A 22,229-nucleotide genomic window follows, 5' to 3' on the forward strand; every position below is an offset into this window, starting at 1 on the left:
CCTGTGGAATTGTTGAGGGACTGCATGAGCCTAGTCAGGCGTCATAATCATACCATTAGAGCTTTGGTTAAGACTGGGGTTTCCTAATTCTTCATGTAGAGCCCTTTTTAACCTTCACATGCTACCATTTCTCCTCTGAGGTGCAAGGGCCTTGGAATAGCTTATGCACACAGGAAACTATTTTTTTTTTAAAGATTTTATTTATTTATCTGAGAGAGAGAGAGAACACGAGCAGGAGGGTGGGGCAGAGGGAGAGGGAGAAGCAGACTCCCCGCCCAGTAACTCGGGGCTCGATCTTAGGACCCGGAGATCATGACCTGAGCTGAAGGCAGATGTTTGACTGACTGAGCCTCCCAAGCTTCCCCCACATTAAACCATTATTAAGTCACTGTTCAAAGTGTTATTTTCAGTTTTGTAATATTTGTTCCCCAAGGATGTTTTGATTTTCCACAGCTCAAGGTTTAGAACACAGCAGATTACTCCTTAGTTTATCCATTTCTTTTTTCTTACTTTTTTTTTTTGCTAGCAAGTCTATAGTCCAGAGATATAAGGAAGAGAATACTGAATGGAAAAACAATAATACCAAGGAATAATAGAATTAATTCAATTACTATTTATTTATTGGGTTCAAGTTCTGTGCTTTCACTATGCACAATGTAAGTAACATTATTATTTTAATAGAACATACAAGATAAAACAAAATACTCTTGGGACATAACTGCAGGGAGTTATCTCATTGGTGAGATAATATACCTTAAGTCTAAATAACAACAGATGGGAGAATATAATTTAGTATTGTAGGGAAGTGAAGTTGTTCCTCTACCCTTCAAGGTCTTCCAGCTGAACTTAGAACTCAATTTACACAAGACAGATTAAAAAGGGGGAAAAAACCCCAAAGTTTTCTTATGTGCACACAGAGGCCTAATAATGAAATTGAGGCCTAAACAAATGACCAAGGCAGGCAGTTTTCATAGTTTTTAGACAATAAATTCGTGAGAAATTGACTGGCATAAAGAAAACAGATGTTTGAGAGCTTTAATTAATAAGAATTCTAAGTGGAATTTGGGCTGAGGTAGTAGATAAGAAAAACACACCCTGTCTTTAAGAAACTCAAAGTTAGGAAAAGGATACAGGTAAGTAACAAGGTAAACTGTAGAATTGATGATAGGTGGCCATGATTACCTGAATAAAATCAGGATATTATGGGCACATTGTGTCCCCCTCAAAAATTCATATGTTGAAGTCCTAATCTCCAACAACACAGAATGTGACAGTATTTGGAGACAGGGTTGTTGTTTTGTTTTGTTTTTTAAGGTAATTAAATTAAAGTGAGGTCACTAGAATAGGCCCTAATCCAATGTGACGGGTGTCCTGATGAGAAGAGATTAGGACACAGACACCTACAAAGAGACCACCATGTGAAGACACTAGCGGAAAACCACCATCTACCAGCCAAGGAAGGAGACCTCAGGAGAAGCCAATCCTGCCAACATCTTGATCTGACTTTCAACCTCTAGAATTGTGAAAAAATAAATTGCTGTTGTTTAAGCCACGCAATCTGTGGTACTTCATTATGGCAGCCCTAGCAAACAAATAAATACAAGGGCAGATAAAGAAAATGTACTAACCTAACCTAAGGAAATTAAATTTTATGTTTTAAGTTGTAGGAAGCCCCCAGAGGTATCTAAGCATCAATGTGACAGGAGCAGTTTTGGTTCTGAATACAATTTGGGAACGCGTGGACCCTGGAGTGGCGGATGGAGATGGAATTGACAGGTTAGTTGTCCCAGTGAGGAATAAAACCAAACATAGACCAAGGGCCCTGGGCGAAATCACTGACAACAGGGATGAGAAACGGAGGTCCTATCAGAGAGATTTGTGGGGCAAAAGGAACAAGATTTGGGGAGATGAGGTGTAGGAGGAGAAGAGCAGACAGATGAGGGTATCACGGAGAAGCATATCTTGACAAGTAAGGAGGACAGCCATGCCTCAAATTTCAACTGGGGGAACAGGAGGTGACGCAGGCTTAAAAGAGGAGGAGAATGGATATTTAATTTGGGATAGGTTAAGTCTGAGACAATTGCAGATCCTCCAGTTGGATGAGCTCACCGTAGAGTGGGAATAAAGTTCTGGCCCCGGGGCTGACGTGGGATTGTGACTCGGAAGCCAGAGTCTGAGCTGACAGCGGGGGGCGGGAGGGGATGAGCTCGAGCTCAGAGCACCAGCGATCTGAACGTTCCAGGACGGAATCTTTGGGGTCCCCACAATGTGTGGAGAGAGGAGCCGACCAGAGGTTGAAGAAACCATCCAAAAAGCAGCAGAAGCGGGAACAAGGGGGCCGCCAAAGGCCAAGGAAGTCAGCATTAGTAGTTTGTTGGTAGTTTTCAAACGAAGTTAAGATTTCTTTGCCCCTGCTGCAGACCGGCGCAGGCTGGATTTCGCTAGTACACACCATCCCACAAAATGGTTTTCTCTCTCTTTCTCTCTCTGCACTTTGGGAGAGGCAGAAGGGGCTGGCGGTGAACAGGGACCCAAGCATTATGTCGGGGTCACGCAGGCAGTGACAGCTCCACAAGCCCCTTCCCCGCAGGCGAGCGGGCGGGGCAGCGAACCCCTCCCTGCCGGAGCCCCTCCACCCGAATGGAACGTGGGCGCCCGCTCCCGGGCTCCCGCTCCACTTGGAACACGAGTCTGGGCGCCGCTCACAGACCGCGCGGTCCGCAGGGGCGGCTTCCTCGCACCTCCCCCTGCAGCGCGCCGCGGCGGCTGGGCGAGGCGAGGCTAGGCGAGGGGGAGGCGGGCCGAGGGGGCGGGCGAGGGACGCGGGACCGCCGGGAGGTCGGGGGCGGGGAGCAGGAGGCGGCGGGCCCCGGGAAGAAAAGAACATGGCTCCTGCAGCGCGCTGCGCCGAGCGCGGCGAGGGGCGAAGGCGCGCGGGGCGCCAGTGACCGCGATGGTGAACTCGAGCCGCGTGCAGCCGCAGCAGCCCGGGGCCCCGAAGCGGTCGCCCGCGTCCCGAGCGGCCGGCCCCGGCCGGCTGATGGCGGGCGGCGCGGCCGTGGGCGCCGGCCTCGGGGCTCCAGGCGGCCTCCGCGAGCAGAGGGGCCTGGAGATCGAGATGGAGCGTATCCGGCAGGCGGCCGCGCGGGACCCCCCGGCCGGAGCCTCAGCCTCCCCCTCTCCTCCGCTCTCGTCGTGCTCGCGGCAGGCTTGGAGCCGTGACAACCCAGGCTTCGAGGCCGAGGAGGAGGAGGAGGAAGAGGAGGTGGAAGGAGAGGAAGGAGGAATGGTGGTGGAGATGGACGTGGAGTGGCGCCCGGGCAGCCGGAGGTCGGCCGCCTCCTCCGCCGTGAGCTCCGTGGGCTCCCGGGGCCGGGGGCTGGGGGGTTACCACGGCACTGGCCACCCGAGCGGGAGGCGGCGCCGGCGAGAGGACCAGGGCCCGCCGAGTCCCAGCCCGGCCGGCGGCGGGGACCCGCTGCATCGCCACCTCCCCCTGGACGGGCAGCCGCCCCGAGTGGCCTGGGCCGAGAGGCTGGTTCGTGGGCTGCGAGGTAAGAGCGCGCGACCCGCAGCGGCTGATGGCACAAACCAGAGCTGCGGGCGCCGGCCGGAGCCATCGCCCGCTGTGGGCAGCTTTCCGGGGCTCCCCCTCGCATCCTTCCTGTGTCCCCGCCTCCCTTGGAAGCGCGTACCCCATTCTGCTAATTGTGCTCTACTTCCGGTACCCATGCGGAATTCCACTGCGCCCTTGTTGGTGCAAATTTATGGGATAGCTCCTTCTTCTAACGGAAGGAGATGGGTCAGCATATTTTTACCTCTGTATATAAGTGAAAGCCGTATTAGAATGAAAGGGTACCTCTGAAGATTTTTTTTCTTGTAGGGGAAAAAAAGAAAAAATATTCGAATACAGCTGAAGGTGGTTGCGCCTGTATATCGGGTCTTCCGTTGGTCTGGATGCCCTCTTACCCCTCATTCCATTCTGGAAAGGGTAACTGTAGTGTTATCCAAGTTGTGGGGGAAGTGTCACTGAGTTGTCACGGATGTTGTTTTGGTGATGTGTGTGGTGGTTTTGGGGAGAGCGAGCTGTTGAGAACACCACAGATAGAATAAAATAATGTCTATGAAGGCAGTTATTTAGCCATTTCTAATCTAGGCGTTTTTCTAAAACAACTGCAAAGCAAAGAAAAAGTTACATTGTTTAAAAAACTTGGTAGTATGGTTTTAAATAGCTAACTTAATGTCCTTTGAAATTCCAACAAAACAGTGAAGTCACCGGATACCAGCTGTGTGTGTACATGTGTCCGAGTTCAGTGCACCCAACTTTCCAGAGGCAGGAAAGGAATTTTCAAATCTGCCAGTGCCTATTTAGAGGACCCAGATTTTCCAGGAGCAGAGAGGATCCTGTTTTGCGAGGTTTTGTCAGAGGCATCCTTGGAAAAGAGTTGCATTTGCTCTCACATTCAAATTATTTTAATCTCCGCTTTTTAAAGAGTTTCCATTCTCCATTCTTTTGAAAGTTTCCCTTCCCTACTCTTCCCTGTCAGTTTTGCAAATCTTGTACAAAAAATCCAGCTGTTTTTATAGCAATGTGATTAAGACCAAGTCAGCCCTACACCCAAATTCCAGTTCTACCACACAGTGGCAAATTGCTTTATCTCCCTGATCCCCAATTTTTGGTTTTCTTAAAAAGAGATAATCATAATACTTTGTTCTTGAATGGGGAGAATTGAATGAGATGAAACATGTGAAATGCTTAGCATGTCTCTGACATGTTGTGAGTGCTTCATAAATATAAATTGATTCATAAATTTTCAATGGTGTGCACTTTTGTACTTCTTTTATGTAAGGGCTTACGCTGTTACTTTGATTCATGTCATGGTGGGGAACAAAAGACCCTTTTTGAACAACCTATGTGAGTAAGTTAGTAAAGCTTTTTAAGGTTCAAAACTGTATCCAAACAAATTATTTTACATTGTTTTAAGTGTGCTTTAAAAAATATTCACTGAAGTAAGAGAAGTTTTTTGCAAGTTAGTGAATAATAATAAATCATGATCCTTTAACCTCCTTTGAATAAACTCAATAATGGAATATAATGAAATGAAATATATATCCTTATATGAGTTTATATACAAGTGTAGTTCTTCAAAAATTTTTTCTCAAAAAAATTTACAAAGTATAGGCTCATAGGGAACTTCTAGTCAAACTTTATCAATGGTCTAATTAGTAGGGCAAGAGACGCAGGAAAATGTTAATCTTAGGAAATTTTAGAATAAATTTTATTTTATTAAATATATTAAAAATTAAACATACATATTGCTTATTAAATAAGTGACATTTGTTGAGTAATTAGCACCTCCTATGAAATTAGTACTGAACTAGGTGCTCCCCCACCACTGCCAACAAAAAAAAAGAGGTAAAATAGCACCATCACCATTTTCCTATGGATAGAAACCAAGAAAAGTAAAATAAATAACCATGAATGAGTTGTGATTTTTTTCCCTCATGGGATACCAATGACAAAAATCTTACATGCATTATGTAAGTAGTACCCTAGGATCAGAACAAGAAGTAACTTGCAATTTCTAAAGGTAGGAAAGATTACTCAAGCTTGCAGTGGTCAGGAGCTTCCATGGAGGTCTCCTGCCTTCGTGATTTTGTACAACTCACTAAGATTCCCCGAGCCTCTGTTCCTCATTTATAAAACGGAGGAGTTGAACCTAATCTCCAGAGTCTTTTCTAGCTTCCACATACTCTGTGATGTTCTTTAATGGCATGAATCCAAGATGGACAACAAATGGTCCTTTTTGCTTTTTGTACAGTAGATAGATCTATCTCCTTAGCAGGAGTAAGATGGTAAAGAAGAAATGTTTGAGGTTTGGTTGTGGGAAACATGTGTCCAACCAAGGAACTGAGAATTTATCCCTAAATATTAGGAAGCAGTTGCAAGTTGTTAACAGGACCAGAAACATGCCGAAAGGGAGTATCGGTAGGCAGTGTGCTGTGCAGAAAAGCTTGCACAGGGAGGCAGGGAGGCAGAGAGGCAGAAGGACCATGTAGCAGGCAGCCAGTGAAGAAGTGGTGAAGGTCTGGACCAAAGTGAAGGATGGCCGAAAGATGTAAAGACTGCCCTCAAACTTAAAGATATCCCCAATAATCTTGTTTGCTTTTTTCTTAGCAAACTCTTTTTAGTGCAAAAATAAAATTTGACACTTTACATGAGTTATCAAATTTTCTGAATTTCCAGAATTGAATGTGTTCTATGGATGTATCAACGTGGTAAAGTCATCTCCTGTTATTTTAAACATCTATGCTTGGGGTTTCGGGGTTTTGTTTTCCTGGAGAAATCCTAAAGTACTGGCTGTGTTGGTCAGGGTGGGCTGGGCTGCTCTAACAAATAGCTACCTTCTCTCCCATTCACTTGTATCATCACTGCCCATTTCCAGAAACTTTTCATCATTTCAAACAGAAACTCTACCCATTACCACGTTCCCCTTCTCCTGGTATCTTCTATTCTTTCTGTCTCTGTGACTTTTTCTACTCTAGGTACATCATATTAGTGGAATCATACAGTGTTTTGTCCTTTAGTGTCTGGCTTATTTCACTTAGCATAATTTTTCAAGGTTTATCCATGTTGTAGCATGTATCCAAATTTCATTCCCTTTGATAAATGGATAATATTCCATTGTATGTCTACAACACATTTTGTTTATCCATTCATCAGTTGACGAACACATGGGTTGTTTCCACCTTTTGGCTATTGTGACTTTCCCTTTGTTTTTAATCCAAACCTCACTCCATCACTTCTTCCTTTTCTTTTTTTATTTGCACTATAATTTTGAACAAACAAGATTTTGTATTTCCGTAGCTGTGGGGATTTTTTTGAGGGAGCATTGCTACTGTGAGGTATGTGGTTAAGGTTATGCTAGTAACAGAATTTGTGCAGTCAGCAAACATTTGTGAGTCTCCTTTGTGGTGGATACTAGAGATACAGAGATGAATAATACAAGGTCCCAACTCTCAAGGAGTTCAGCTTAGTAGGGGAAACAGATGTAAGTAAATAATTGCAATGTGAGGTCTCAGGGATTGGAGGGACCCAAAGAAGAGAGGACCAGCTGTATGGGAGGAGGTCAGAGGAAGTGAAACTTGAGTTAACATTTTGAAGGATGAGGGGAGAATTTAAGGAGGGAAAAGTAGCAGAAGTAAGAACACGCAAGCCTATAGCTTATTGGTACTTTTTCCTCTAAAAAGTTAGAGCTCGTGGAGGCTTCAAGAAGGGGGCTGATACGGTCACATATCAATCTGAAGATGATTCTAGCAAGAATGTAGAGAATGGAGTGAGGCAGATAGTGCTGGTTGGTGGGAGAATAGGTCAGGAGAGGACTAACCGAGAGACAGGGGTAGCAATGGACTGCAACCAAGGCATGTGCGCTGGGCTAGAAGGAAGCTGGACTGGAGACAGACAGAAGGCATCAGAATTGTGGACCAGCTCCATGTGAGGGTTAAGAAAAGGGCCTGTTCTAGGATGAAACCCATGTTTCTGGCTTGGTACCATTAACCCATACAGGGCAAGTAGGTTTCTAGACAAAGAAAGAAAAAATCTCAGTGTGGGGCATGCTAGTATTAACTGTCCGTGGAACATGCATGTAGAACTGGCTGTTAGCTGTGGCACCTGCTTGTCTGTTCCTCAGGAGAGGGCCGACTGAGAATTTAAGAGTCAGGAGTCAATAACATATAAGGGAGCAACTGAATATTCTATATTAAATGGGCCAATAGTAGTAAAAAGTCACTTCCCTTTTTAAAGTTGGGCCTGCAATTCAAATAAATATTTGGAAGGATTGTGTTTGTCTTCCTAAACAAGGCCCACATGTGTCTGAGCACAAAACCCCCGGATTCTTTCATGATAGAAATGCGATGAGAATTTGGTTAGGCTATTCACAGTAAAATCGAAGTTCGTATGGATTTGGGTGTTTACACTGTTCTGAAATTTAGACCAACTAGAGGTCAGAAGTAGGACATTTTTCAGAGTTGCACCTGTTTCTGGAGCTATAGACAAGTCTCTTTCAAGTACTTTATGTGCTTTACATATAATATTTCTAATTCCCAGAGCAACCCCACCAAGAGGTACTTTTATCCCATTTTCAGCTGAGGAAATGGAGGCTCATGATGTTCGATAAGGTCCCACTGTTCATATGTGACTGAGCCCTCAATTGATCACAGCTGACTCCGAAATTCCACATTGCACCTTGTCATGATCAATGAGTCATGGGGATTTAGTGTACATCAGATGGGACAGGGTTGGTATGAGGCAAATGATCCACATGCAATCTTTTGACCATGGAACTGAAATATTCAGGATGAAATGATACGATAGCTGGAATTAGTTTCAAAATTGGGAAGGAGTGGGTGAGGGTTTAGATGAATCAAGGTTGTTGTTGAGTTGATAATTGTTGAAGCTGGGCAAGAGATACATAGGACTTCATTATATCATTCTCTCTGTGATGTTTTTTGTGTATTGCAAAATAGTTTTGGAAGTATTTGAATAAGATAGTTGCAAAAATGGCATTTTTCACAATTATTTATGTTTGAGACATCTTTTGTGTTTCAGATTATCCATTTCAGAGTCCCTCTACATTCATATTCATAAGTACCACTGCCTATGGGAATATACACTGTTTAGATGAAGTACTCCGGCTTTGGGCTCTGGCATTGACCAAGCACCCTCTTAAATATGAGAGAAGCTGGATATTGTCTGGTGTCCCCCTCATATCATGTTCTCCCTAACAGCTGGAGACACTTTATGTACTCAGTGTGAGTGCCTGAAATGCTGGGCATATACTCCCTCCATGGTGAGGACAATTGTGGGAAAAGACAACAGTTGATTTTGAAGAATGCTGCCATTTTGTAACCATTCTTATTCCATCAGCTCTGCTAAACATGGGAAGTAGTTAGCCATAGGACAGCAATTTTTTCTATTTGTGGACATAGCCATTTCTCACTCATCAGAATGTAAAGAGGTCCCCGTGTCCTAAGACAGATCCTACATACGCACCCAGTGGGGAAATTGGATGAAATTTTGAAGGTGATAAATATTTGAGGAAGTAGATAATTTAGAAAGTCAATGAAATGGATAAAGTATATTATATAAAAATATAAATAAGGGAACTTTGTTTCTTTTTACTTGAAATGTTTCATTCGAGGGCTAGAATTAAATTGCCATAGACCATTGCACGTTTAGCTTGAATAAAATTTGATGGGAGTTTGGTTTTTCTATTTATAGGTCAAGCAATACCATTTGTAAATATTAAGAACCATGACTACTCCTTAGTGCATAATTGTTTATAAACCATGGGAAAGAGTGAAATCACTGACTAAGTGAGGCAAGACAACAATCTTTCCTGATGATAAAGAGACTCGTCATCTCCACTTATGTGTGTATTTTAGGCCTGGTCTCCAAAAGAAATATAACCAAAGAAATAGTGTGATTGCGTCCAGGGCTACTGAGCCTAATACTTGGCTGCCTCTATGTTATTCTGATTGTAATTTTCCATGTCATCTAAATTTGTAATAATTTTTAAATATGATAGAGTTTCAGCGAACAAACATTCTGCTTGCCGCATTTCTTCTGCATGAGTAATTCCCTGACAACTACCAGATCTTGGCAGAAGCAGACCTGGTCATAAGTCATGCTCCACTTTCCGTATGCTGAAACCTATGATATGTAACACAGTGTCTTTGAATTCAGATGCTGATTTTCCTAAAGGAAATTTGGGAGAAAAAAAAGAAAAGGAAACGAAATACCCAAATTCAGGAGTAGTATTAATATATTATTATAAGACTTAAAAAATACATAAACACTGGTGATGGAGTCATTTCTGTGAAGTAAAAGCCACGATGCCATTTTCCCCTGTCCTCTGTGTGGCTTGATGGTGGCTTAAGTGGCTGTGTGAGTTTCAGTGATTGATGGCGTTAAAGTCTGTGGAATAAACGTGTGAGGCAGACTGCCGGGGCCAGGTTGGCTGCCATTCACAGCCGACCTAATCTAACTGAAAGGATTGAGAAGTTTGTCCTTTTTGGCAAACATGAAGGCTCTTCCAAGTAGCCAGCAATGTGATTTTACCACACTGTTCATTAATGGGGGTTTTGGATGGCCACCATGTCTGTCTGCTGAGCGAGTCCAAAACTGTGGTCACTGCCTCCAGCAAGCCCGCGGAGGGTTATGTCATCCCCGCTCAGCCAGCCCAACGCTTTTTCCATCTGCTAAAATATGGAACATGGCTGCTGATTTTATTCTTTCTCCAAAGAGAGAAAGAAGTTGGATGATTGTTGCTTTTAACTTAAAGATGATATGTTAATTAGCGTTTTTCAAATCTGTTAAGCTAAGCATGTTTAGAGTAGTCAGTCAGCATTGAGTTTCTTAAAGGAGAGAGATGGTACCGAGTAGCGAGATTTTGTGCCAGTGGATATTTCCATAGTGAAATGATGCTCCAACCAGGCTTTCTTTTCATCAGGAGTGATCCAAAAGGTGTCATGTGCCATAGAGTTACATCATGTCCTAACTAGGTTTAGTAAGAGGATAATTGCCAGGTTGTGTCCTCCCCCACACAGGAAAAGCAGATGTGTGTGTGCACAGTTATTTAATATGTTCTTCTGGGGTGCCCTCATTTCCTGTTCTAAGTTTTTACTAAGACATTTTCTGATGGGATTGGGAGTTTAGACAATGATCAGATTGTCGCCTTGTGTTTTGTACATCTGGGGGGACAGTAGAGGCTGATCTATTCTTAAATAAAAGGCACTCCTGCTAAAACAATTTCTTAGTTACATTCAGAGCATGCTAAAAAAAAAAAAAAAATACAGGAGAATCCCCCTTAAAGGTTATACTATTTATTTTATGTTTCTTCTTTGCCATTCATGAGATTTTTAAAAATAAAATGTCATACTTTTCATTATTATTTTAAAGGTCTCTGGGGAACAAGACTCATGGAAGAAAGCAACACTAACCGAGAGAAGTATCTTAAAAGTGTTTTACGGGAGCTGGCCACATACCTCCTTTTTCTCATAGTCTTGTGCATTTGTAAGTAGAACATTTCCTCCTACTAAAGGAAAAGTTTTGAAAATATTTGACCTGTCGAAACCATAATTGAAAGGAATTGTATATGCATCAGAGGGGTTCATTCAGAAGCTCTCTGTTTTCAGTTTCAGTTTAGAATTTGGTAAAGCTTTCCTCTCTCCTCTGGTAAAAATTGATTAAAATTCAGCGTTATCTGATTGGCCAGTTCATTGTCAGCCATGACCATTTTCACTATGAGATGCATGTGGCAACCTGCCAAATATCAAGAAACCAAGTAAAAGGATTTTTTATTAGATTTCCTGATAAAGGGGCGCCTGGGTAGCTCAGTCGTTAAGCGTCTGCCTTCAACTCAGGTCATGATCCCGGGGTCCTAAGATTGAGCCCCACATTGGGCTCTCTGCTCGGCGGGAAACCTGCTTCTCCCTCTCCCATTCCCCCTGCTTGTGTTCCCTCTCTCGCTGTGTCTCTCTCTGTCAAATAAATAAATAAAATCTTTAAGAAAAAAAAGATTTCCTGATAAATACACTGTCACTATTTTTACATCAATTAACGTGAAGTTTAATGTAGGAATTATTTTCAGCAAAATGACGTTCAAAGTTTAACGTTCAGGAAATACAAATAATGTCTCCTAATATTGCTTTTATGGATATATATATAAAAGTCCCATTCTTTTGGATCTGGATGTGTTTCCTGTGTGGGTTCCTTCATTCTAATTCATAATGTCTTCCAAATCTTCAGTAATCACCAGCCTTGTACTCTACAGGAAACTTATGGCAGACTCATCTCTTTCTTCTTCCTCTCTTCTTTCAGTATGTATATGCATCCCCTGGGAGGGGAGGGGACTCAAGCCTTAGCCAGGACAAGTCTTAGAAACCATTTGCTTTGAAGTCCAGAAAGTCTTAGACAATGGATTGATGTTCTGATTCAAAGGGTATTGGATGATGGGAGTTCTGTCCTGTTCTCTCTAAAGGTCTTTATGAGAACAGACAAGGAAGCAGCTTTATGACAACCAGGACCTCTTACCATACTCCTGGGAAAGGACTTCCTTCATATAGTGTACACTTAGAAAGGCTTAAAAAATTAACACCAATCTTAAAAAGAGTCCCCTTCTTTGTTTATGGAGAGAATCAAAATTTATCAATGATTTAATAAGGCCATTCTTATTACATTAAAATTGACCACCTTGAATTTAATTGACTAGGTACAAAAAGCTTCCTTAAAAACATTTTTAAAATTTATTAGATTTATTAAAAAAATTTTTTTAAACTTGAAGTTGAACATAAAGGATTGAGGAAACACTTAAGTTTCAATATTTATAATTTTAAGAAATTGAATATTGATTTGTTTACTATCCCCACACACAGTTTTTTATTAATACTAGTAAGTTCTTAATGAGCTTTAACAGGGAATGATGACTTTTTGCATTTTCTGAGACTTTGCCAATCCACATGGGAACTTGAGAAAAAAAGAAGTTATTTAAGCTAGAATGTATATATGTGTGAATAATATCCATTTTCTTGATTTTTTTCTGTTATTTGTTTAGGAGGGAATGTCATTACTTTTTACAACATTCTATCTAAGATAGAAATGCTGAAAAAGTAGAAAAGATCTATTCATTATATTAAAAGTTGTAAAGCCAGAGATGTGATATTTTTAATTTTTATGTTCTAAGCTGTTAGAGCTTAGAATACTGAAGTAGAGTTTGCTCCCTGCATAGGCGCTTAAATATTAAACTACACTGGCCTTAAATATTAACAGATTGATTAGAATCATTATTAAGATTTTTTCAGGCATGACACAGACACATACATACGCATATATTTCTTATGCAAAATATAAGTACCCCTATAAGTACGTTTAGGTTTTCAGTGGCCCCCCAAATTGCTTGAGCATCAGAATCACCAAGAGAATTTTTTAAAAATTACAGTTTGCCCAGATCTGCTAAATCTGAGCCTTCCAGAGGTGGCCCAGGGAAGTGAGTGTTCTGATGCACTGACAAGTTTGGGAACTAGGCCAGATAAATAAACTGAATAGCTAGAGTTCTAGGAAACATGCCTTACTTAAGTCATATAATTAGTGTTTTCTTGTTTATTTTGGAGTTTAATGCTTTTTGTTCTTTTTCACACTAATCACTTTTTTCTTATATCAGTAGCTGCATATTTTATATAGGCCAAGTTTTATTTTCAGAGTACTATAGAATCTCTGGCTAGGAAGGGATCTTAGCAACCATATGATCAAACCTCCACTGAATGCTAAAATTCCCCCTGCAGCATCCCTCTCAAATGGTCAGTCCTCTTGTGTCTGATTGAGCAAGAGTTCCAGATTAAAGGACTTACTTCTTTTTTTTTTTTTTTTTTTTAAGATTTTATTTATTTTTTTGACAGAGAGAGACACACAGTGAGAGAGGGAACACCACAAGCAGGGGGAGTGGGAGAGGGAGAAGCAGGCTTCCCGCTGAGCAGGGAGCCCGATGTGGGACTTGATCCCAGGACCCTGGGATCATGACCTGAGCCGAAGGCAGACGCTTAACTGACTGAGCCACTCAGGCGCCCAAGGACTTACTTCTTTGAAATAGTTCATTTTGTTTCTCTATGGCTATGTTAGAAAGTTCTCCCTTATATGAAGCCAAGTCTAACCTATCAAATTTCCTCTCCTAGCTCTCCCCTCCAAGCCCACCTATACCAAGTACCTTTTCCATGTTCTTCTCCAATTTAGCCCATCAGAAGTTTGGAGACAGACATTCAGTCTCCCTTAAGTCTTCTCTAGGTTAAACCTTTCTGGTTCCTTTAACTGTTGATCATGTGATTGGAGACATGCATTTGAGTACCCATGTGATAGAAACTCCCTCCAGCACATGTTCTGTTTATCAGGTCCCTTTGAAGGCACAGTAGGAGCCTCATAATGAAAGAGGGGGAAAGGGATGCCGTAGGTGTCCTCAGTCAGATACACAGCTGTGGTTCATGCCTCCTCCCATCACCTGATTCTGCACATAAATGATTCCTCAGTCTCTTCACCAGAAACTATAAAGCACTGCGTCCCCCAACTAGTATATGAACACTTTTTCCTGGAACATAGTAGCGGACTTCCCTTTCAGCTGTGTTAAATTTCATCTCATTCAGTCCATCTGTTGAAATTTTTTTGGATCTAGATTCATTCATCTTATGTATCAGTTGTTCCTCTTGGCTTCACTGGATCAACAGAGTTGATATCATCCATGTCCTTATCCTGATTAATTAATAAATCAAAAAAGATTGGTCTAACAACATCATCCATTAGTCAAAGTTCTCTGAGTTCACTGAATTATATTATCATCTAGCTCAGAATGTTCAAGAAATAGGATAATAAGGATAATAGAATAATAAGGATAATAAATAGGAAATAACGACTGGGTGGCTCCGTCATTAAGCGTCTGCCTTCGGCTCAGGTCATGATCCCAGGGTCCTGGGATCGAGCCCCGCGTCGGGCTCCCTGCTCAGCAGGAAGCCTGCTTCTCCCTCTCCCACTCCCCCTGCTTGTGTTCCCTCTCTCGCGGTCTCTCTCTCTGTCAAATGAATAAATAAAATCTTAAAAAAAAAAAAAAAGAAAAATAGGATAAGAAAGACTTTTTCAAATGCCTGTCTGAATAACTCCACCATTCCTCTGCTATTAGCTGTTGACCAAATTAAAAATGAACATTATGAGGATAAGCGGACAGGATTTACTCCTAACAAAGCCTTACTGACTCCTAGTGATTGAGCCCTTTCCCATTGCTCAAAAACCATCTTTTTAACTATTAGTTTTAAAATCTTGCCAGCAATATCAATATCAAATGACCAATAATATCAAGCGTATTACTCTGTGGGTAAATGAGATAATGTACTTAACCGTATGCCTTGCATATTGGAAGCTCTTGATATGAAGTAGATAGGGTTCTGGAAGGCAGTTGGCATAGTAGGAAAAGTATAGATTTTTTTGCATCAACAGAGATCTGGGTTCAAATCCCAGCTCCACTACTTATATACTAGGTAAGCTTGAACAAGTTATTTAACCTTTCTGAACCCTTGTCTTCTCATCTGTGAAATACTTATTTTGAAAGATTTTGTGGAATGCCTGGGTGGCTCAGTCAGTTACGGGTCTGCCTTCAGCTCAGGTCATGATCTCAGGGTCCTGGGATCGAGCCCTGAGTTGTCCGGCTCCCTGCTCAGCGTGGAGTCTGCATCTCCCTCTCCCTTTGCCTCTGCTCCTCCCCCTGCCCGTGCTCTCACTCATTCTCTCTCTCTCAAATAAATAAATAAAATCTTAAAAAAAAAGAAAAGAAATATTTTCTGAACTTTGGGATTAATATACCAAAAAATCCTAGGATACTGTCTGTCACGTGAAGAATAGTACGAGCAAAATTCTTCCCAGAAATAGTTGACAATGGCTGAATTGTTTCATCAGTAGGTTCTAAAAACTATAGGTTCGAATTGTTTGGACATTCATTTGAAGCAACTAAGTGCCCATCAAGACCTATTTTCTATCTTATCAGTGTTACTTCTAAGCCCTATGTCTTTAAAATTAGTCTACTTAACCCAGAGGAGAGAAATGACATGGGAACTAGATAATCCCACTTTCTCTATAATTTAGAATTTATTCTTACTTGAAACCTAAGGTTGCTATGAATCCACCATCAAAGTACGTACTTATATATGGGTTACTGTTATAAAGAGCCACGGAATTTCTTTGTGTGACTTAGATGCTGAACTTGAAGGGGATTAATGGTATTGTTAAAGATCTTTGGAAAAACCAAATGAAGTCTTTGGTGAATCTATGATAAAAGTACATTTGCCTCTTCTTTTTTTCTGCTCTCTCCGTTAAAATTTCTCAAGTTTCCTGTTTAAACATAATGAAATCATAAAGAAAAGTTGGTAGAGTTAGCATCATAGAAATTTGGTATTTCTATATGTCAAAAAAAATAGACAAGATTAAAAGGCAGAAAATTCTCAAGAATACTTAGAAGAAACATTACAAAGGATTAATATTTTAACACATATATAACCCACAAAGCACTGAGAAAAATACCAAGGCCTCAGTAAATATTTTCCGGAGTAGAAAATAAAACATATTTCACAGAGTAGAAAATGTAATCAATTAGATTCAGAAAGTCTTTAACTTTAAACTCACCAGTGTCCAAAGAAGTAATGAAACTGGAGAAATGAACAACACAATCATAATACAGCATGATATGTCCTGGGATAGGAAGAGCTCTTATATGAAGAAATCTATGTGTCTCCATCTCTTTATTTCTGGAAGAAGAAGGCTTTGCTTTGTATTCTAAAAAAAAAAAAAAAAAGAATAGTATCAAATCAACATGTTGTATACCTTAAACTTACATAATATGACAAGTCAATTATATCTCAATAAAAAAGAAATGAATATTTTATTTTACTTGTAAAAATCTTGCAAAGATGGTTATCTAATCTAAAGATAGTTTTCCTAATTGCAAGAGAATTCATGCAGATGAACTGTTGATGACTAGGTCAGGGAAGTCAAAGTCCGTGGGTTAATCATCACATTGGTGGGAAGCTAATTCAATTTCCGGTGGCATACAGTCCAACAGCTGACACATTCAGTCTGAAGATCACAGCTTGCAGCCCACGGAAAGTAACTTTTAAAGACTGCCTATGGCCGGAAAGCTCTCTGTCCTTTTCAAGAGAACAAAGCTACAATGACAAGAAATGTATGTTCTTGCATAAATACTAATTTAAACATGGCCTGCGTTCCATGTGCATAGCTTTCTCTTCTTTATGTCTTTGTGATAACATATATAAATATTACATATCTTGCTCTCTTGTTTCAAATGGCAAAGTAATAACCAGCTCAGTATGGGCACTCGCAAAAGCACTTGTGTCAACAGACTTTATCCCTCAAAGATTTCCATCACAGTGTTACTTACGATTTCCTTCAAATTTTAACCAAAACTAGATTAAAATATCTGGAGGTTTTAATAACTTTAATTCACCTCTCTTGTTTATTCTGCTGTCTCACTTCTACCTCTTGAAACGCCTCACCAGAGTTGCTTAGGGTCCTCTTAATTGCTAAATTTTATGGGCTCTTTCCAGGCTTTCTCTGGCATTTGCTCCTATGGCATTTGGCTTTCTAGAAGCTTCTCTTTGACTTCCAGGACTCCCTCTCTTCCTGTGTTTCTTCTTGCTCTATTCACTTTCTTAGTTTTTTTCTTTATGAAATGTGTTTAGCCAGTGTATTCTCTGTGATTGGGTCTTTGGTTTTCCCCTCAGGTGATCTTTCCCACAGCTTCAACTGGTACCTGCTGCTGGTGAGTCCAAGCGCCCCCAGACCTAGCTCAGGAACTACAAACCTTGTACCAGCTTCTGCCCAGCATCTCCACTCGTGTATCTCCCAGGCGTCTCATCCTTACCGTTCCTAACGCCACACTCATCATCCTTCCCATCCAAACTTGCTTCATTCGTGTTCTCTCTCTGGGCTCATGTTAGCATCACCCACATGATGCCTCTCTCCAAAGCTGGGCATCACTCTAGATGCTTCCCCTCATTCTTCTCGTGTGATCATTCCACCTACTTCTTCCTCTTTTGTGCCTCTCAAATCTGCCTTCCTTCATATATCGCTATTTTCCCTATTTTAACCTTTATCATCTCTATCCTGGATTATTCATTTATTCATTCATTCAACTGTTCAGTAAGTTAATTAAAAACAGATTTAGGCCCTGCCCTGAAATGTGGAAGTGATATGAAAGAAAACAGTTGGGGACGAGGATTCCCCTACAGAGAAAGGCCTCTGTGAGGCCTAAATCAAGCGTGGGAGCCCTTCAGATGAAGAGAACTGCCTGAGTGAAGTTTCTGAGGCAGGAAAGAGCTCAGAACATTCCAGAAGCTGAGTGAAGACAGTTACTAGAGAGAGTACCATCAGATGAGGATGGAAAGGTGGTCAGGGGCCAGACCCTGTAGGTCTGGTAGGCTTTGGTTAGGGGTTTAGAGGGGGAAGCTGGGATTTTAAGTAGGGGAGTGACAAGATTTATTTAAATTTTGAGATGACTCAGATGCCGTTAGACCACATACTGGTTGGAATCTTTTTAGATCTTTTAGTAGGACTCCCAGGCACTGCCTCCAGGCTGCTCTGAAACCAGATTAACCCAGGTCACTCTTCCATTTAACATACTGTCATCACCTCACTTTCAAGATTAAGTTTAAAATCGTTACATAATAAAGTGCACTTCATTATTCCGTCTTTGCTTACTTCTTCAGACCTGCCACTCCCTGTGAACACCTGTTATTTCAACCACATCAAGCCACCGTGAGTCTCAAAAAGGCCTTGGCCTAGGCTGTCACCTCTTCTTGGTCTGTTCAGTTCTTCCTCATCCCTCAAGATCAGCTCAAGAGGCAGATCCATCGAGAAGCCTTTATCCACTAGCCCTTCCCCGGAGCTGTGCTGAGGTCCCGGGCCCACCTCAGTCACCGCACTCCTCACCCTGGATTGTCAGACTAGTTCATGCATCCGTGTCCCTCAGCACAGGGAGGGAGAAAGGGGTGCTGTTAGGCACATCTCGGAGATGCCACATAGATGTTCTTACTAAATGCTGACAGCTTCGCCCATTCTCATTCTCTGTTTACTAGTACTTCTTGCTCACTAACCCAGAACTATTCCTAGTATGACAACTCCAAGAGCTCAAGCCTCATCATTCTTTGATTTATGTGTATTGCTTTGCATTTGGCACTCTTCATTTATAGAGTCTATTCAAATACCTGATCTTATTTGATCTCTACCGTGTTTCTGTGAGGATGTGGGACAGCACAGAGCTAGCAAAGGAGTTCGGCTTCCTGGTCAGGATGATGGCTTTACTTTGTGGCAGATGGCCTTGGAATACTGGATTCTACTGTCTTTACATCTGGTATTTATATTTGTGTGGCAGCTTTGATTTCCTCTTTGGCCCAAGAGTTATGAAGAGGAAAACAATTTTTCATTTTGAGATGGCTTGGTTTTATCTGTGTTTGCTTAATCCTTTTAAAATTAATTTTCTGGGGGCGCCTGGGTGGCTCAGCCATTAAGCGTCTGCCTTCGGCTCAGGTCATGATCCCAGGGTCCTAGGATCGAGCCCCACGTCGGGCTCCCTGCTCAGCGGGAAGCCTGCTTCTCCCTCTCCCTCTCCCCCTGCTTGTGTTCCCTCTCTCGCTGTGTCTCTCTGTCAAATAAATAAATAAAATCTTTTTAAAAAAATTTAATTTTCTGCCCTTGTGGTTTTTAAAATATTGCTTCTTTGGTTTTTATGGGGGATTTTTTGTCATTTTCTGTGTTTCTGTTGTTACATTGGAAAATTCTTCTTTGCTCTTTATTCTAACGATTTGGAGTTTTTAGTACAGTCATCTGTGTTTTTAGTCTTTGAGCCTACATTTTTTCAACAATATTAAGGATAAAATAGTGTCCATTGCTATTTTATTTTATTATTATTATTTTTAAAGATTTTATTTATTTATTTGAGAGAGAGAGAGAGCACATGAGAGGGGGGAGGGTCAGAGGGAGAAGCAGACTCCCCGCTGAGCAGGGAGCCCGATGCGGAACTCGATCCCGGGACTCCAGGATCATGACCTGAGCCAAAGGCAGTTGCTTAACCAACTGAGCCACCCAGGCGCCCTGTCCATTGCTATTTTAAAATGAGGAATGTTTTTTAAAACAGCTTTATTTATATTTCATGCTGATTAGTTGGTGATGCTGTGATAATATTTTTTATTCTGGCTTATTTTATGGAAAAGGGAACTTGGAAGTTAAGACAAGGACTATAGAATAGAAGAAATATATACACATAGACATATATCTGTCCTTTACCTTATATTTTTTAACATTCTCCTTTCTGTTCCTCATTTAAGCCTATCTATTTCATCCTGTAGTTTTTTTCTTCATGATTCAGCTCATTTAAAGAGTGAATGCTACCTTCCAAGTGGGCTTCTCCATCAGGGACTAAAGAGAAAATGATGATACAGTCTTGTATTTCTATTGCATTTGACATCGTGCAGAATGTCTTCACATACATTTCTCCCATTGAACTATGCAGAAGCCCTAGATGTTATTTTTAAGATTTCATTTATTTATTTATTTGTCAGAGAGAGAGCACATAAGCAGGGGGAACGGCAGAGGCAGAGGGAGAAGCAGGCTCCCTGCTGAGCAAGGAGCCCGGTGCAATGCAGGACTCAATCCCAGGACCCTGGGATCATGACCTGAGCCGAAGGCAGCCGCTTAACCGGCTGAGCCACCCAGGCATCCCGCCCTAGATGTTATTATACCCACTTTCTTGTTGATGAAACTCAAGCTCAGATAAGTTAAGTATTTGTCTGAGATCCCAAGACACCGAGACCCACTATCATGACCACGGAGGCAGACATTCTAGGTGAAGCAAAGCTGAAACTCAAACCCAAATCATTCTGCTTCCAAATCCCAGGGGTCCTTTAGCTACAACCTAGGTGGACTCATGGTGTAGGTGATTCCGGGAGCGTAAGGAGCTACCACTCAAAGATATCCCATGGACTAGCCCAGGGCCTGGCACAAGGGAGGGACTGAGTTAATATTTGCTGATTGAATGTGTTAGAATAATCATCCCTTCAAAGCTAGATGACAGTGTTTCTCTGGATGTCCAACAGATGGTGCTAAATAGCCAAGGGAATGCATCACTTCCCTTTTAGTGAAGCCATGAAATTTCATACAGGTCCTGAGAATTTCAAAAGCAATCGATATTAAAAATATAGGAAAACAAAAGAGTTGAAATTTTTTTATTTTATTTTTTTATTATGTTCAATTAGCCAACATATAGTATATCATTAGTTTTTGATGTATCGGTTCATCGATTCTTTAGTTGTGTATAATACCCAGTGCTCATCACAACATGTGCCCTCCTTAATACCCATCTTCTGTAACCCTCAGTTTGTTTCCTGAAGTCCAGAGTCTCTCATGGTTTGTTTAAGAGTTAAATTTTTAATCAGTGGCTAAAATATTTATATGTATGCATATAGAACTAGAATATTTATAAATCAAAACATTTAAATCATTTGTTACAATTCTTTTTAAACAAAAAAAAAAACCCACAGGTAAAAAATTTAGAATGATCTATATTAATTAATCCAAAGCAAATTCTAATTTCAAGTTAATTGAAAAAATCAGCTTCATAATTACTTATTAGGTTTTGGGGACTCCTTCCCTACTCCTCTAGCATCATATCAGCCTTGTTTCCTCAGCTGTCTCTGGATCCACAGAAAGCTTTCCTAGAGCTCATAGTACCTTGTCCATTCCTCTATAGGAGTTGAGTGGGCGGTGCTGTTCCCAGGGAAACTTACTGGCTTTTCTTCTTGAGGACAGAGATCACACCTTGCTTATCTTCATAAGCGCTTTGTCCCATAAATATGAATGGATTAGAAGTCTAAACCCTTACCTCTGGCCCAATATAGTTTTGAGAGGTGGCAGGTCATGTAACACTGGAAAAGGAATTTCTTCTCCTAATTTGTGGGTCGTAGGAGGACAGGTGAGGGAGCCTAACTAAGGGGATGGCAAAAACGTTCCTTCCCCTCCAGATAGAGCACATAAGCCTCGTGACTGTGTGTATTTATTGATCCATTGACTGCTTGCAGTAGACTTTAAAAGACACTTGTGTTTGAATCACTATTATCTACGCCGCTTTTTTTTTTTTTTAATCTTTAACAGTTTATTTCAATATCTGTGGCTGTGCAAAAGTCAACACAATACTCAAGTAGGAAGGATCAATAGAAAAAAGTGTTGTATTCATTTTAAGCCGTGGCCCGCTAAATACTGGAATACTATCAGGTGCTTCGTTCCTTGCCCCTCACAGAGTTGGTATTTAGCAGACAGCTTCTCAGAAAATAGATGCTAAATAATGCTTGGTCATTAAACTGAAGATTAGAAGTACTTGTTTTGAGGTTAGTAGTATCTAATTAACAGAATTGTTGTAAGGACTAATTGTGGGACCAAACAAGTACTGAATGCCCTATGAAAAAATTCACCTTTATTGTACATTTATGAAAAAATTTCTTTATTATGTTATGTTAATCACCATACATTACATCATTAGTTTTTGATGTAGTGTTCCATGATTCATTGTTTGCGTATAACACCCAGTGCTCCATTCAGTACATATCCTCTTTAATACCCATCACCAGGCTAA

The 22,229-nt window shown here is 41.2% G+C and overlaps 1 protein-coding gene across 1 annotated transcript in view; it reads left to right on the forward strand.

Moving 5' to 3' along the window:
- The first annotated feature begins 2,870 nt into the window (after positions 1–2,870).
- Positions 2,871–22,229, forward strand: part of PKD2 (polycystin 2, transient receptor potential cation channel) — a 54,423-nt gene continuing 35,064 nt past the window's right edge. Inside the window, exons 1-2 of the mRNA XM_078068940.1 lie at positions 2,871–3,554; positions 10,961–11,074. Of these exons, the coding sequence (XP_077925066.1) occupies positions 2,954–3,554; positions 10,961–11,074 (715 nt within the window). The 5' untranslated portion in view covers positions 2,871–2,953. The remainder of the gene's footprint in view (positions 3,555–10,960; positions 11,075–22,229) is intronic.

The sequence above is a fragment of the Halichoerus grypus genome, chromosome 3 (genome assembly GCF_964656455.1).
Source record: "Halichoerus grypus chromosome 3, mHalGry1.hap1.1, whole genome shotgun sequence".
Classification (NCBI taxonomy): Eukaryota; Metazoa; Chordata; class Mammalia; order Carnivora; family Phocidae; genus Halichoerus; species Halichoerus grypus.